Raw genomic sequence first — 19,166 nt, 5'->3', positions numbered from 1 at the left:
TATGCAACATTTTGCCAAAAAATGACTAAGTTCAAAAGCTAGTATTTTTTTTATAAATTATCGGAAATCAAAATCCTAGCAATATGCACACCTCTGATATATGTACAATTGATCTGCAAAAGAACAACTTCCTATCTTGAGAACTGTAGGAGGAGTTATCCGTACAATGAGGGTACCCTATATGCAATATTTTGCCAAAAAATGACTAAGTTCAAAAGCTGGTATTTTTTTCATAAATTATCGGAAATCAAAATCCTAGCAATATGCACACCTCTAATATATGTACAATTGATCTGCAAAAGAACAATTTCCTATCTTGAGAACTGTAGGAGGAGTTATCCGTACAATGAGGGTACCCTATATGCAATATTTTGCCAAAAAATGACTAAATTCAAAAGCTGGTATTTTTTCCATAAATTATTGGAAATCAAAATCCTAGCAATATGCACACCTCTGATATATGTACAATTGATCTGCAAAAGAACAACTTCCTATCTTGAGAACTGTAGGAGGATTTATCCGTACAATGAGGGTACCCTATATGCAATATTTTGCCAAAAAATGACTAAGTTCAAAAGCTGGTATTTTTTTCATAAATTATCGGAAATCAAAATTCTAGCAATATGCACACCTCTGATATATGTACAATTGATCTGCAAAAGAACAACTTCCTATCTTGAGAACTGTAGGAGGAGTTATCCGTACAATGAGGGTACCCTATATGCAATATTTTGCCAAAAAATGACTAAGTTCAAAAGCTGGTATTTTTTTCATAAATTATCGGAAATCAAAATCCTAGCAATATGCACACCTCTGATATATGTACAATTGATCTGCAAAAGAACAACTTCCTATCTTGAAAACTGTAGGAGGAGTTATCCGTACAATGAGGGTACCCTTTTGGCAGCCGCCCGCCCGCCCGCCCGCCCGCCATTTTCACCATTTTAATAACCGGATTTTTCCGTTGGAAAACCCGGTTAAAAATCTAATAGTTCCAAACTGTTTGCACACAATTACATACACTCTCAGAGAGAGAGAGAGAGAGAGAGAACTTGTGTGTTGATTATAATACTTGAATTAAAGTTTTATTACTGAACTATTTTATTTTGCTTCTATAATAGGATTCTATAGTCGGTCATTTGAGCGGGATTTTATCGCAGGACTCCACGTGCTTCGCCTGTCAATCAGTTTAAGTATAACAGTACAGATCAGGCCATGCGCCGCGTGCTACTTGGCTCCTCCTATATGGCTAGAAGAAAATCATTGTATGAAGACGTTTTGTTTTATGTTTTCTTAAATTCCTATTTAAAAGAGTGTTCCTATTTGAAATTATTCAAGAATAATTTCCTTCCGACTTCGTGATTATGTACTCATGTACTGGCGATCAAAGTCTTTTTCCCTCGCTGTCATATTATTTTTGTTACTAGATAAATTCTTAATATATTTATTACTTTAAACATTAGTTGATTACCGGGTATTTTTTCGTGTCCTGTTTACAACAAGTATGTGTGTAAGTTAGTCAGCATTTGTAAAACGTCAGCTAAATCGCATGCATAGGCATACACTGAAGAGCGGACACTTGTTCAACAAAATGATAAATATCGCCATTAAAAGCTATTGACTTGTGTATATCCAGTTGTGTACATATCATAGAAATATGTTACATGTACATGTATAGTTTAACAAAAAAAACAACTAAGGCTGTTTAAAATTAATTCTACGTTTAACGTAACCCGCGCGCGTAGGTTTCTGTGAAATCGTCGTTTTGAAAAAACAAACAAATCCGGATTTGAAAAAGTCGTTCCGGTTTGGGTTTTCATTTAGCGACTGAATTGTACATCCTGTATGAGAGAAAACATGCTCAAAGACAGCATTGAGGTATTCAGTTTTCACAACACAATACGAAGAACATGAGAGTCTACGCCACTATCAATTTGAAAGTAAAAAAACCAACAATAATGGATCAGACAAACACATGATCGAAGTTGGCAGTAAAAATCTTATTCGAGATTGTTTAATGTCGGTTGTCAAGTCACAGAGCCTGAACCATGCTGAACCAACTTCCGCCCAAAAAGGCAAAAACGAGGTTTGTTGTATATATGTGATCCATCAACAAGTGAAATGACTACCCATCTTATTTAACAAAAACTCAGAATGTGTACGGTTAAGTTATTTTTGCATTTTTTTAAGAAGGGGAAAGCTTAAGCAATTTCTTACCACCGCTTCATTGAAAAGATATAAAAAGAGTTTAAAAAATTATAACTTTCTTCATAGACTTCAATATTAGCTCCAAGATGTGATAAATTTTTTCCTTTTTAACTTTTGTTCAATTTCAAAGGTGAATGACCCTATAAAATCATACAAAGATTTCAGTGTTCGAACTACCATTATTTGGTTTTAAATATTAATAATAATTGTGGATGTATATACCTTGAAGTGAAGCAATGCATTAAGTCAGCATAATATACTGATTTAGATAAGAGTTTTGACACGATAATGACTGCAAATCCCTTTCATTTGAAATGTATCTACATTTTTAATAACATGTTCAGGAATAATAATTCATTCTTTCACAATATATAATAGGAAGAAACTAACAGGAGGCCCAACTAAAGTGGAAGAATGAAGAGAAGTGGAATACACTTGTAGGGTGCCAGTTATTTCAAGAACCCTGTCTTGAGTTCTTAGAAGTAGGTGAGTGAATCTTACACCACAACTCTGATAAGTTAAATTTTAAAATGTGTCATTGTGAAAATGTATGAAATAATATCATTATTTTGATTGTAGATAATCTGTGAATCACATGTGTTGTGCAACATTTTCCCTGAGAAGAAAAAGTTTTCCCTTTGGTTGCTATGTTGATGTAAATCCATTGGATGTAACACTTGATGTGATTGCAAGTCACTCCACTGCTCGTCCAGTATACAAGATGTACCCACAGAAAGGATATAAACATAAATTACACAAAAGTATATGCTTTGAAAATGCAAAAATTAACATGGACTGAATCTTACCATATGTATTATATGACAGTGTTGATGTATTGATAACTGAATGGGTGACTTTCAATAAATACACACTTGTTTGAAATTTTTGTTTGTTTATTTTTTTCCTCCCTCCCTCGTAGGTTTTAAATTTTCATGTTACGTTAAACGTAGAATTAATTTTAAACAGCCTAATAGTCATATTATGACTATACACGCGATCTTAGTTCAGATAAGAGAAGTGATGACGGGTTACATGTACATATGTAGGTATGATCTGTGTATACGAACAAGTGCAGAAAATCATAGAATCAATATTTAAATAAATAAAAATTCGTGTCAAAAAGTTAAATAACAGTTAATTTCAAGATTTTTTATCTGAAATTCATTGTTTGTCTTATCATTAACTGCGTGTACTTTTACATTGCATATTCACTTGGGCAATTTGATCCGCAATAGTACTCATTACTACGCAATAAAGAATGATCATACTGTACGAATTATGAATAAAGAAAAAGAAAGATGCTTGTAAAAAGAACAACTAGCCGAGAATCAAAACAACGATAAAGGAAATAAAGAAACATCGGAATAAAGTTCGGGCAATTTTTAATAGCAATTTTAAATGGATTAGAAATATTTAATGACTTCACTTAAGATGCTTCATAAAATTATCGACAGCTCGCTGAATTAACAAAAATATATCGGATTAAAGTCACAGTTCTTTTAATCCACCGTAATAATTACATTCATCTAAAATTAAATACTAATAATAATAGACTAATCACAATTAAAATTACCTCCGCTTCCCGGTTGTCACTGAGTACACGTTTCATGCAACGAATTAAAAACGGGGGAAAGGATGGAAGTTCTGATTTTAAATATATTGTATTACATTTGTAAAATATCACATATATATAAAGAAAAAATCTTGTCATAATTACTTCTTTGCTGAAGTAGATCGGGCAAAAACTAAACAAAATTATATCGAGCAAAATCAAAGCGTTCAGGCCACGCCTACCTCATTAATAAAGCGCGCAAACCGTTCACAAAGCGTGCAGCTATTTTTAGCAAAGCGTACCGTGCAAGAAGCGAACCGTACCGTTCACAAAACGAACCGTACCGTTCACAAAGCGAACCGTACCGTTCAAAAAGCGTAACGAACCGAACCGTGCAACTGGTGTAGTAGCACGTTTCAGGGTCTGTAAATATAATGAACTAAAGCATGACCTCAGCTTTGTGTACAAACATACAGTTGCATTGTGCGCAAAGCTCTTCATCTTGCTTTATAACCCGAAACTTGACTCCTAGGCCAGGTTAGTAAATAGAAATTTGTTAACAATTAAAACAAGAGAAAAATGCACTAGAAAAACTCAATTTATTTTTCATCATATATATACTTATATATTTTAAGCAGCGAGAATAATCTCTGTTTAGATTGAAATTGCTGAGCATCTTAATAAAACATGTTGCATTAATCAACCATTACGTAGAGATTGTACCAAATTACACGTACCAACATAATGAAGAGAGCTCTCTAGTATTCTGTAATATGTTGTCAGTGCATCAGATTTTGCGCTGGTACATGTAAGCAATCAGCTATCTGATTAACCGGTCTACACGTAAAAATTTTAAGTTCTAAAATAAAGATGATGGTTCCTCTCAAGTTAAATTAAAAGAAACTTAACATGCTAAACGAAAATCAAAACAAGCTAAACCCACCGTCACAAATGAAAATGTCAACTCATTGAAATATATACCGGTAACCTCAATTTACATGTACTTCACATAAACGCAAAAATATATTTTTGATGTTTCAAATATTCCCTTCGTACGTAAATTGTTGCACAACAACCAAATTAAATTCATCTCCGTTCAACTTTAAGATGGCTGCTTTTACCTCTAAACTGGTTTTCGATATATGAAATATCAAGTCTGAAGTTAAACTGATTGACCCCCATTCTCTCTGTCTTATTATTATTTTCGTAAATTACTCAAATTTGAAACAGAATTAGCACTTAGTTTTTAGCAATTTATATTTTCCTTCCCATAAGGATGATTTCAGCTAAATTACGTTGTATTTGACTCAGCAGATCGTAAGAAGAAGATTTTAAAAAATGCACCCCCCTTTTTCTACATTTTCGATGTTTTCTCCGCATTGAATAAAGATCGGTCTTTCATTTCTGCAATTTATATTTGCCTTCCAATAAGGATGCTTTGTGCCAAATTTGGTTGAAATTGGCCAAGCAGTTTTAGAGAAGAAGTTCAAAATGTAAAAAGTTTACAGACGGACAGACAGACGGACGGACGGACGGACAGACTGACGACGGACAAAATGTGATCAGAATAGCTTACTTGAGCTTTCAGCTCAGGTGAGCTAAAAATTCAAATGTACAGAATAAGTTGGAGGGCAATTAAATTTCACAAGCACATCGTCTTAAAACAAACATATACCAATACATGTAGTAAAGGCCTTTATATCTTACATTGTATCAAGGAAAGGTTATACATATCAACTTTGTATTACGTAACGTTTATGACACAGCTGCGGCAGAATACCTACTTGTCGCTTTGCAACAAGCTTGGCGCTAGTTGTCTATTTTTAAAAAATAAAATAAAATTAGGTCACAAGGCCACATAAAATTAATTTTTTGATTCTCATTCCAATCCGCCCCTCTGAAAATGGGGCCCATGAAGCATTTTATTTTATTTTGAAAAAAATAATTATGTGAAAAAAAAAATTTCAAGAAAAAAAATTGGGCTTGGTATACTAAAAATTCGAAACATTTTAATGGCTGCCTAAGCATGTGGATCACTGTTTGAGTCCAGTCATGATTGTTATCATAAGGATACAAATGTTTTCGTGAATTAACACCCTGTTAAGTTAAAATAAAATGGAATTAAAGATTATAAGTTATTTGTGTACTCATATTAGCATAAACAATTTAAAATAATAGAGCAGTTGTTATTTCTAGAATTTGAACTGTGAAAAAGTTTTTTTAAAAAAAAAATTAATAAAATTCACCCACTCTCCCCATATTTTTTGCAAATCAGAATGAGAATCTAAATATTTATTTTATGTGGCCCAATATAGAAGTTTCCAATACCTCCTTAATATCAAATCCATGCCAGCTGTAGCATCCCATAATGATAATATTTGTTTCTAAAGTCAGGGGTACCAGCAATAATATTTCTATTTCTTAATGTATAAAACAGCTGAATATATAATTGACAATTTTTTGTGTATTCCCTAAAGGCAAAGCTAGATGCCATTAGCTCAAACTATTTCCACCATACATAAATTGACTTACCCGATGTATATCATTGGCATTTGAAGAGGAATTCATATGCATGTCTAAAACCTAAAAAATAATAAATCAACATCAATTTAATTGAAATAGTAAACTTCATAACTCTGCTTCTGCAGATTTTCGCAATTTTTTTTTTCAAATACACAATACAATTACACAATACAATGATTAGTTTTGCATATACATGTTATAATCATTAATATTTTGACAAATGATCAAAGATTCTTAGTTAATGAATTTCCTTATTCAATATCTAAATCTCATATTTTGTAGATAGGGAGATAAATTGATATATTTTTACGTGTAGTCCAAAGAAATATTGCTTTTTTAAAGAGTAGTGCATTACATTATACATGTATGTATTCTTAATATTTATAAATTTTAACATTTGCATTATGTGTAACAATATAAGCTAGTTTTAATTAACTTCGACATGTATTATGTTTTAATGGGATAAAATTTAAATTCAAATTCATTCGAACTATAAATTGTTTGCATGTTACCATCTTCCCAAGTCAAGGGTTTCTGATCCGCTTTGCTCTACATAAACCCTTGACTGAAAAGGCAACACATATGCGGGTTAATAATTGTGCCATCTAGTGAGAGTACTCATTTTTAAACCTTTGTGACCTCTTGTTCTGACCAATCAGAGAATGCTTTATAAACAGAAACAGTATAGCAATATGGCTGCTCCCATGAACAAAATCAAATTCGTAGAAATTATGGATTCACTCGTACTAAACATAGGTAATCACAGATTACAAAGCTCACCGAGACGAGACATCACCCTATGAGACTTCACCTTTATGAGACCACCTTTATCATATCAAATGAAAATCATACTTTATGATCTTGGATATTCATGGATTCTGTTTCGACACAATATCGTATATCATCTGTTAAAAAATTGTACGATAATCATATGTTCATATATGTTAATCAAGACAATAATATGGAATTAAATATTGCATCCTATCATATTTACAACATATATCATATAATACAATAAAATACCATAATAAACAATGTTGAGATATGATATTGTAACGTAAGGTATGACATTGTATTGTGTTATACGTTATTGTATTTGATCACATAATACAATATCATATTATATAAAACAATATAGTATTATATTACAATATCATATTACATAATACATCATAACATTGAAACATATATTATATTGTATAATATAGTATGATATTGTATGATACTGTATCATTTTTGAAACATAATATGATATTGTATCATATGATACAATAAAATTTGATACAACATTGTATCATATCAAATGATACAATATTATGTGATGAAGTAAAATATATAATACTATATAAATAGTGCCTGTTTGGGAGGGTAACAGTTGAAATTGACACCCCGAGAAAACCATTGTCAACCCACGCGAAGCAGAGGTTGACAATGGTTTTTGAGGGGGTGTCAATTTCAACTGTTACCCTCCCAAACAGGCACAATTTATTTTGTTATACTGAATGTCTTAATTTTTAAGAAAATTTTACTGCTTTTATATAGGAATAACGTGAATTTTTCAGCGAACCGTACGCGCATAATTTTCGCGCATGTAACATTTTTTAATGTTACCCGTTGCCAAGTGCGTTGCTAACGCTGAGGGTAATAGAAAGGATTGTGAACTGCGTCTTAACTAATCAGATTTCAGTATTTAACATGAAAGTATAACAAAACATTATATTATACATATTGTATCATATGATACAATAATATATTTTACAATATCATACAATACAATTTCATGTGATGTGATAATTTATCATATTATAAACCAAAATCATATTATACAATATCGTATGATACGATATTATATAATATTACAATATCATATTAATATACAATTTCATGTGATATAATTCTATATTACAGAAACTAATATCATATTATACAATATCGTATGATACAATATTATAGAATATACAATATTGTATCATAGGATACACTATTATATTTTGCAATATCTTATGTAATAGTATCATGTGATAAAATAATAAATTAATAATACAATATAATATTTAACAATTATATTGTATCATAATATACAATACTATACATAACGATATCATGTTACAATATCATAACACAAAATATAAAAAAATTGATTCAATATCATATCGTATCATATCACTTTTTATAATATTACATGATATTATATTGTATCATATTAAACAATATTGTTTCATACCATACAATACTATATCATAGGAATCATGTTATATCATTTATCAACAAACACATCTATCTATCGAGCAGGTTTGAGTGAGGTGGGAGATTTCTTTAGCATCCTTGATAATGGAGATCAGGCTCTGCATCTGAAGCAACCTCTGCGTTTCATTTATAATATAGTTAAATCAACTATGCAAGCTATCATCTATAAAACATGTGACCTGTTCCAAAAAAACTAAACCTCATCCAGCATCCGAAACCTATGGCTCAGATTCAGCATTCAAGCCTGTCAGGTGCATCAGTATACATAAGACGCATCTCCATGCAAGTTTGGTGAAGTTCAGACCAGTAATAACTAAGATATTATCATCAGAGGGCACTAGCAACAAAAACTTTAACCAGCTCTAAAAACCTTAACCTCCTCCAGTAAGTTAGATATTGCTATCAAAGGGCACCTGCAACAAAAACTTTAACCAGCTCTAAAAACCTTAACCTCCTCCAGCATCCGAAACCTATAGCTCAGATTCATCACTCAAGCCTGTCTGGTGCATCAGTATCATAAGACACACCATCCATGCAAGTTTGGTGAAGTACGGACCTGCAGTAAGTTAGATATTGCTATCAAAGGGCACCTGCAACAAAAACTTTAACCTGGTCCAACAACCTTAACCTCCTCCAGCATCTGAAATTTAGGACTCAGATTCAGCATCTAAGTCTTTCAAGTCCATAAGTAGGTCCAGATGCATCATCCATGCAAGTTTGGTGAAGATAGGACAAGAAATAGCTTAGATACAGGACCTGCAACAAAAACTTTAACCAGGTCCGGACGCCGACGCCGACACTGACGCCGAGGGTATAGCATAAGCTCCCCCTGACTTCGTCTCGGTGAGCTAAAAACCGATATCAGTAAGTCAAATACTTTACTATTCCGTCTCAAATTTATTTGACAACGGTTTAACATTGATCAATTCACAATTAACATCATTATTGAAACAAAGTTTATTGGATCATGCAAACTTGTATGACACCAACCAGCGTGCGGGGTTTCTAACCCCATCAAACTCTGCCTATTCAGTCAAGGGTTTATGTAGAGCAGAGCAGATCAGAAACCCTTATATTGGGAAGATGGCATTTTAAATGCAAAGGTAAACCAACTATAGTTGAAAACCTTAGTCTTTGATAGCAATGTTTGATGAATTTCTAATAACTAAAGTGATATTCAATTTAGAAGAGTTGCGCTGAAAAACTATTTATGATCAGTAATATATTCAGTTAACTTAAAAACCTTGTTTTTAAAAACTTCCAGAAGATAATGAAATCAGAATGTCCTGTAAATATGCACATCCACACATTATGTCCTAATAGCTCATAGTTTCTATTTTTAAAATTTCCATACAGCAGTTGCAAAGGGGGTTTGCTAAAAAAAATGTATATTAACATTTTACATATTTTTTGCTTGTAAAGTGTATTGAAAGCTACGGCAGTTATAACACTGTAATGCACACAGGTTACTCAAAGGTAAAAATGACGAGTTTTATTATGACGTCACAAACGTTGAACACCGTTAACTGCAAAGTCACAAGCGAAAATCAAAGTTCACGCTTGCGGCTGTTACTGTGGCTCTTCCATTAATATGAACTTACCCTTAGGATAAGATAGGAATTTTAAGGTATAAATCACATTTTCAAACAAGGCATGAAGTTAAAATAATAAATGTAAATATAAGCATTAAATCATGACATTTTGAAGTATAGTCTCATAACTGCAGCGATGCTTGCATACAAATTTTCATGACGCGCTAATGCGCATTACTCAATTTGTATGCACGCAACGCTGCAGTTATGAGACTGTATACTTCAAAATATCATGATTCAATGTTATGATATTCTTATACTGTATCTTTATTGGTCATAATTTGAAATTCAAAGGGGGAAAGTTCAAGGGAAAATATGTACATATGATTCAACAACAATCGAAATAACAAGATATATCTCAGTTCAATTCCTCTTTTAGATAAATACTACGACGGTTTAAATTTTCACAGATAAACAAATGCAAAATGAAAATTTTACGTCTATTTGAAAGTCTTTTAATATTAAATTCTTATGGCACTTCCTCATGATTGATCGGTTTCTCAGCTTAAACCGTTGATTGAACATTTCGCCGTTTCTTCATTTTTTGTTGATTACGAATCTGAATTTTACGTGACATTTACGCCAGTTTATTGCTAGTGCTCTCGAGCCTACTATCTATTCAAGATATATAGTCAGATACTCTTTACACAACTGCGCTAAAAAAAAAATATAATTCTATTCATGATCAGCATGCAGATACAATATTACAACAAATGTTTAGAATATCGTTGTATATGTAATAAGTGTAAGAAAACCAAATTAACGTAAAATTAATTTTAAAAGGCACCTTCCCCAAAGAAAAGTAAAAGTGAAGTATTTATATTTCTAGGCTAGCTGCCTCCTCAGTCTTTTTTCACGAAAATATAGGTCATTCTTCGATTGACAATTTTTTCACTTATGAATATTGCTTGTACATGTATTATATTACAACAATTATATTACTGTCATGATTATTGTCGTTTGTTATCACAAAATCTCTTTTAATTATTTATAGTGCATGAGTGTGTGTGTTTTTCTTTTATTAAATGACGAAATTGTTATGCAACACCTGCACTGTATTTCTGATCGCACTCGTGTAGACTCTGTTTTAGGATGTGTGCACTGTTTGCTAGTGATGCAAGACTTGTAGCAGTATTTGCTACGAACATGAAGAATTATATTCGCCAGTTTCCTTAACAAGTTCAGTGATTTTAACTTAGACATCGACTTAGCACAGTAAAAATTCACGTCGAATATCTTGGATATGGGGTAACCCATATCTATTCTTGTTACTGGAATACGCATGCTTGACTTCACGGTAGGGCATTTTGGGAATACTACTGTAGATAAACTGTACCATGTCAATTTCGTTTTATCATTGTCAACAGTAGTTTAGGTCTTCTATGCCAAGTTATGTCTAAAATTATAATAAATAGCCAGTTTTCTTAACTACATTTAAGCTCGTAAAACAACCTCAGATATGTTTTCCGAGCTTGCCGGAAAGGCCCAAGAAGCTAGATACGAATCTTGCTACAAAACAGTACCATTGGTTCTACTGGTCTTTATTTTTCATCTCAAAATTGAAATTACAGTAAATACAAAATGATTAAAGTGCAGTTAATGAGCTATGTCAGTGATTGGGAAGGACCTGCGCCACGCGCCAGTCGCATTTAAGAGAAAAATAGCGCATTAAATCAATTACTCTAAGTGCCGAAGTGCGCATTCAAATTTCTCATCGGTTATAAAAGTTTTAGCGATGTCCGCTGGAAATTTACTCTATACGACTAACCTAATCGTCTTTTAATACATTCGTTTTAAAACATCAAATTTCATTGGTCGTGTTTGGTAAAACAGAAATAAACAACCAATAAAAACGACAGTGGTAGATCATTCCCGACTAACCCCAAATGCAGTAAAATGATGATTATCTAATTGAAAAGACGTTTTCACAGCCTCAATTAATCCCTGTTGTGATTATTAAAACTCACGACTGCCTTACCATGCTTATTGTTACTGTAGGGGTTATAAATGCGGGTGATGCAACAACACTGTGCTTTGAAAATTACAACCGATGTTTATTTATTTAAGTGTCGATACTACAATTAGTTGTAACTTGTAATTAGTTAATAACTCGCAAAATTAATGTTTAAATAAAAAGAAAAACTGTTTCCCTACAGTTATCTTCTAAGTTTGAAAGATTCTCTACCTAACCGAGGCTAACGGTAACCTCCAAAAAACACAGAAGTACAGAGACTGATTTTATTTATCATTAAGCAAACACCATTACAAAAATTGCATCAGTGAAATGTATAAACACATCAAATAAATGAAATTTAACCAATTGGTTAAGTTTTTAAATTTTATAGAAGTTATTTTGCTCTAGGTTGGTCCTTGATAATTTCAATTTTACAAAATGGCCCCAATAAATAAATAGATGGCCCTTTCATTATGAAAATGGCCCATTAAAATTAATAACTGTGGGGCCATAGTCCCATTGACATTTTTGGCCTTCCCAATCACTGCTATGTCATTACCGATGTGAAGCTACTTCTAGATTCATCGTTCTGAATTGAGACTCCCCCCCCCTTCCAATCCCCAACACAATTCCAGTGCACCACTGTGCCTTCCTATTAATAATTAATCGATTCAGAAAATTAAACCAATGGTTTAGAAATCTACTTGTATGTTATATGATGGCTACAGCGCTAGCTCACCTAGTTCTTATAATGGACATCAAACGTGCCGAAAAGAATCGTCGAATATTATACAAGAATCTTCCTTAATTACAATATGTTCATATAAAGTAATTATGATTAATATGTTAAATTATTCTTTTCTGCGCTGCAAAATCTTCTGTAAACACACAATTTTAAACCTCTAAGTCACAAGGCAATCACATGGAGTTAGACGGGTTGTTCTTGAAACAAGATATTCATCAGTTCATACTCATACATGTAATATCATTTACACATTTTGAATAAAAAGACTATCTGAGGGGTAAATTGGATGTTTTATCTCGTATAAGCATACTTAGTTATGTTTTCATAGACAAAGAATAAGAAAGGGATAACATTTTTTACCACGTTCTGCTGATATTTCAATGATAGACTGGCAATGCCTGTCTGATATGTGCATATTTCATAAAAAAGAGACAGAGGACCAGTCTATTTCAATGACGAAGAAATAAGAACTATTTGCATTATATCGCACATTATCATTTCACGTTTGTGCTCAAAATCCACTCCGAGAGTGCCGATGACAGCAAGGGTCTTCACGCTTCGCGACCTCAATAAAGAAAATGGTTTTTCTTAAAATAGATTTCACGCACATCTCCATTCAGAACTTCTCAAATAGTTACAGAACAGTCAAAAGGTTTGCCCCGCTTGTTGTTGAATTCATGGGCAGCAATTTAACAAAATTTACTTTGATTTGTTTTATTTTTCAAACAACAAGAAAAACTTTAAAAATATATGTGTAAATAAAGATGAGATTGTTTCACCCTTTCGAAATAGCAATTATGCCAACAAAAGCTGTTAATGTATGCACTATTTTCTTTAGTGCATGAATAATGTAGTGCAAAATGTTTGCAGAAACAGCTATGATAACAAGGACTCACTCGCTTCGCGAGCCGACTCAAAAATCAAGCTAGGTAATTTGTTGACTATCAAGCCTCTCTAAATATTGGTATATCTAATTCCCTTCCATGAAAAACTCTTTTTACCTTTTTGCATCGCCATGGCAAATTCTTCACTCCATAGTCATATCGAATTTCTTCACCAGCTTTAATGAATCTTCTGGCGAACAAAACTAACACAGGCCTGTAATCGATGAATAGTTTTTCCATGTCGGCATTGCATTGATGATCATGCCGTGGAGCATCATTGACAAAACGTCCCATTCTTTTTGAAAATGTTCCATCGATGCTAAAAAATAGATACACATCAGCCCAATAGGAATCATTATAAATAAAACAAAAAACTTTAGTAAACATAAAACCCAACCCCTCAATCATGAATGTCTAACCAAGTTAGTAAGGCCAAATAAAAAAATTTGTGTGGTTCATGTAACATCTTTAAAAAAATTAAAAGTAGGGATATTTTTTTTTTAATGTACAAATGATTAAATTCTTAGTACCACCTAGCACTGCATTGCAGGTGGCACTTGTATTTAGTGAGATAAATATACCAAATCAAGATTGGTAGGAAGCATCTAGCTTTTAACTATGAAACAAATATTTTTTTAAATCAAAAACTAAAAAAAAAAATTTTGTTTAGAAAAAGCATTAAATGATCGTTATTAATTAAGGCTGGGACGATTCACAGTTCCGTTAATCTTAATACTTTTCATTTTAATTAGATTAAAAAATGATCTTTACCTTGCCGATTCCATTTTGATTCAATTAAGGCACCAACCTAGAGCAAAATTTAAAGAAGACAGAATAACTACAAAATACTTACCACAACTTTTTTCCTCCTTGGGGTGATTTGAAGAAAAAGATATAACTTCCCAAGGCAGAAGAGTAGTTTTTTTCTCGGTTTTCTCCCTCTCTTCTGCTAATAAGTTCACCATCATATTCCAAAATGAATTCCCCTTTTTTATAATCCTTCTTGGCAAAAACTCCTTTCCCTACAAATCAAGATAAACATGACTGCAGGTAACCAAATATCACAGAGAAGAGGAATCAACTTTATGAGACCACAATTGCCATATCATATGAAAATTTATCATAATGAAAGCTACTGTAAATAAATTCCTAATTAAATGTGAGGAATTAATATATATTCCGCACAAATTTAATTGCCAGAAGCACATCTCGCAGTTTTAAAATCATGCTTCTATTTTTCATACAGATGTAAACTATTTGGAATTATAAAAACAAGAGGCCCATGGGCAAAATCGCTCACCTGAGCAACAGTAGGCATAATAAAATCAGCTGTATGGAGTCATAACAAAATATCAAAACAATGTCGTATAATAGATCATGTATCAAAACATTTCCCCTGCACATTCTTATGTTTATCATTGAGCCCCTTTGTAAAAGGATGAATTTTAAGTCATTTCACATATTGAGCATTGCGGTTCTCAAGATGATGATCAGACTTAAACAACTGTTTATATATGGATTATAAACCTACATCAAACTTTGAACCACTTGTGAGGTCCAAGAATTGTCTAGGGGCCAGAGTCTAAACAATTTTGAGGAATCAACAATATGTCAAAATGCTTGCATATAAGTAAAACCATTTATAATAACATTTGAGTTTTTGCGAATAATTTAAGTGTTTACCTTTGTAAAATCTGAACCCCCCCCCCCATGTGGCCCAACTCTACTCCTGAAGAATAAGACTTTGAAAAATTTTAATCTACACTATCTGAACTGACTTTAAAAGTTAGAGCTTTTCTAGACAATGTGTTTTAAGAGATAACAGAGAGGTTAGGCCAAAAAAAAATATGTGTGTTTCCAGTAACATGTCCCCCAAAATTAGGGTAGGTAGGTAGGCAATTACTTTTTTTTTTTTAACTTGACATTTTATTTTACCTTTATATTATATTTAACTGGGTTTTTTTTTAGGTAAGCTGTATGTGGAAACTAACTTTTAATTAGGCTCTTCTCTTCCCCCAAGAGACATATGAAGAAACATGATAGTGAGCCCCAACATGGGTGCCCTGTGTGTAACAAAACATTTTATAATAAATGGGAAATGACTCGTCATCTCAATAGAACTCATTTAATGCCTCGAACGTCGATCCTTTGGCTTTGCTTGCTTCAAAATTATGAATTTCTCCGTATAAATTCCCCACAGTCCAGTGCCCAGAAAAGCTATTTATTGCATTAATTTCGGGTGAATGCAGACATTTTTTTTAACTTAAACCCCATGACAACATGTGATGGATTGGTGTTGCGATACCCGCCATGTTGTCGAGTATCTGCACATGTAAAATCTTTCAAACGCTTGAAAAGACTTTTTTTAACCATTTGTTACACGCGTCTTTTTAACTTAGTCTCGTTCAACCAGACGCTTGGCTGTCTCCGTAAATCTCCGATGAGCAGAGATTTACGGAGACAGCCGAGCGTCTGGTTGAACGAGACTACTTTTTAACTGTGCGTGTTTTGAAGACTGTAGTTTTAGAACAAATTACGGTACATAATCAGGATTTGCAATAAAAAGTGCTAGGGTCGGCGCGTAAAATTAGGGTCGGTCGGGTTACCAGAAACACACATATTTTTTTTTTGGCCTTAAGCATATAAACGTGTACGTCTACAGGTACATGTGAAGCTACAAGTCTGTTTACACGTACCAAAATTTGGTTGTATAACTCTAAGTGTACGTGTACATTTTGAACATGCTCAGTTTACTCTCATTGTTTATGAAATAATTCTTTGACTTTGATGAAACCAAAAGCATAGTTGTCCTTAATTTGTTGTCTGGTTTACATTACACAATTATATCTTATAAACATTTAGTCTATATTCTTCTCAAAAAATGCTACACGTTTTCATCTACGGGTACTTTTGTTTCTACACGTTTTGCACAACTTGTAGAATTAGGCCAAAAAAAAATATGTGTGTTTCCGGTTTCCCGACCGACCCTAACACTTTTTATTCCAAATCCAGATTACCAACTGTAATTGGTTTAAATGATAGAGTCTTACAAATCAGGGCTCAAAAAACGCTTGTATCTATTCAATAGAAAACAACACTTATCAAAGCGTTTTAAAGATTTCTAAGTGCAGATTGACAGTATGGATGAAAGTTATCCTTGGTTATTTTAGCTTAATTATCAATGCAATAAATAGTTTCATAGGGCTGTGATGTGTTAAAAATTAATATATTAAAGATGTACAAGAAAAAAGCAGAGGCAAAGTTTTTTTTTTTTTTCTGGGTGTGGAGACTGCAGACATCGTAAGTCTTTGAATAGGCCCAACGATCATTCACATATTATAAATATGATTTTAAAATGCTGCAGTTCAATTGCAAATTAAATTTTTAAAATTAGTCTTAAACCATTAATTATGTATTCATTTTTTTTGGAATTATTGAATAGATTTATTTCTAAGGCTCTCGTCTGATCAACCAGAATTTCCTCTGTTTCTGAATTCAACACTTACAATTACGATATTAATGTTTACTGTTTTGTCAGTTGACCAGGAAAATAGAACTAATAACCAATTTATGATATATTTGTGGTAATGGGTATTATACTCTGTTAATTTATAGTGGCTGTCATATTTATATTTTCTATTTAGATGAAAATAAAATTTTCGTATCCATTCTAAATAAACCTTAGATTTAAGAAAGCTTTACTTCTTTAACAGTTGTCGGTCTATCCACGATTGCTCCACCTGTAAAATACATTTTCTTATTGTATAGAAAAATCATATGCTAGGAAAGGGGAAAACTTAAAAGCTCATTTAAAAAAAAAAAAAAAAAAAAAAAAGCCGACCTACCTACCCATTTTAAAATTTGATGAAATAGGAAACACACAAATTTTTTTTTTTGGCCTTAAGTGGTATACAGAAAATGTGATGTAATATACATAAAATTAGGTGATTCCCCTAATTACATGTAATCGTAAATGCTAACATGCTTAACCTCTCTTATTTTTAAAGATTTCTCCTTATATATCAACATAAAAATTTGACCCCCCCATGTGGCCCCAACCTACCCCCAGGGATCATGATTTTAATCAACCTAAATCTACACTTCTTGAGGATGCTTCCACACAAGTTACAGTTGTTCTGCCCGATCGGTTTCAGAGAAAAAGATTTTTAAAGATTTATTCTATAAAATCCTTTGTAGAAATTTGACACCCCATTGTAGCCTCACCCTACCACTGGGGATCATGATTTGAACAAACTTGAATTTTCACTACCTGTGGATGCTTTCACACAAGTTTCAGTTTTCCTTGCTGATAAATTTCAGAGAAGAAGATTTTTAAAGATTTACTTCATATACATGTACCGGTATTACTATGAAAAATGTTGACCCCCCCCCCCCCCCCCCCCACTGTGGCCACAACCTACCCTCAGGGATCATGATTTAAACAAACTTGAATCTACACTACCTGAGCTACCTAAGGATGCTTCACAAAAAGTTTCAGCTTCTGGCCAAATGGTTTTTGAGAAAAAGATTTTTGAAAAATATCCAACAAATTTTCAATGATTATTAACTATCTCCCCTTAAGAGGGGGTGCATGGCTCTTCATATTGAGCATGCGAAGCAAGCTCTACCTGCAAGGCGTACACGTGTGAATAGAAAATTCGGACTAGTTTCATTTTTTTTTCAGGGTAGTATTTAAAGAGACAGACGACACTTTGGCTGATGTGAACTTTGGCGTCATGGGGAAAGAACAAGGGACGTTATTGGCAGTATTTGGCCGCAAAATTTACAATATTTTCAACCCCTTTGTCTGGGTCATTGGTGTCTTGTATTATACTAAGTATTATTCTAGCTAAATCCTACAGGCACTAAAATGACGTCATTTTTCATTATGACGTCACTAAAGTGCGCTAAACATGCACTGCTCGTTCAAATGCCTTACTATATGCCGTTATATAACTTGTTTTTGTTAAAATCAGACACTTTCACATGCGACAACCACTTTTATATTTTGCATGCAGATTCATCAGTTCATCATTTATTCACACAATTAAAATTGTGTTGGTTGTTATATGTGAACAATATGAAATTTTATAAAAACTGTATACGGAAAATGATATTTTACTGACGTCATTTACGCTTTTATTAATCGGTATCGACGTCAACAACGCTATCGACGCTGAGTAAGAAGCAGAATGTAATATTTGGTAAGTTATTTTGTTAGCACTTAAAGTTATTCCACAGATTCTTGATAACTCATAACTGCATTCATGAATGATAAAGCGTATTCTTGGCTTATTTTAAAGAATTAATAATAGTGCCTTTCATACCGGCTGTAATTCCGTTATCATACATACCTACAACGTAAACACACAGATTTTCAACCAGCTATGACTATAAAGTTTAGTCAATATCAAGAGAGTTATGTAAAAGTGACATGATTAAATACTCAAGATACATCTAT

At 32.7% G+C, this 19,166-nt stretch overlaps 1 protein-coding gene and 1 long non-coding RNA gene across 2 annotated transcripts in view; one reads left to right on the top strand and one right to left on the bottom strand.

Annotated features, from left to right (window-relative positions):
* Nucleotides 1-19,166, bottom strand: part of LOC128169593 (uncharacterized) — a 133,937-nt gene that overhangs the window by 85,477 nt on the left and 29,294 nt on the right. Inside the window, exons 3-5 of the mRNA XM_052835707.1 lie at nt 14,559-14,727; nt 13,823-14,024; nt 6,293-6,343 (exon numbers count right to left, since the gene is read on the bottom strand). Of these exons, the coding sequence (XP_052691667.1) occupies nt 6,293-6,343; nt 13,823-14,024; nt 14,559-14,727 (422 nt within the window). The remainder of the gene's footprint in view (nt 1-6,292; nt 6,344-13,822; nt 14,025-14,558; nt 14,728-19,166) is intronic.
* On the top strand, nt 1,947-3,090 carry LOC128169594 (uncharacterized). The gene is made up of 3 exons (XR_008241558.1): nt 1,947-2,086; nt 2,587-2,694; nt 2,788-3,090. It is a non-coding gene; the product is annotated as an uncharacterized LOC128169594 (long non-coding RNA).

Source organism: Crassostrea angulata, unplaced genomic scaffold, assembly GCF_025612915.1.
Source record: "Crassostrea angulata isolate pt1a10 unplaced genomic scaffold, ASM2561291v2 HiC_scaffold_153, whole genome shotgun sequence".
Classification (NCBI taxonomy): Eukaryota; Metazoa; Mollusca; class Bivalvia; order Ostreida; family Ostreidae; genus Magallana; species Magallana angulata.
Note: the sequence above shows the minus strand (reverse complement) of the source record. Positions and strands in the feature narration are given on the sequence as shown.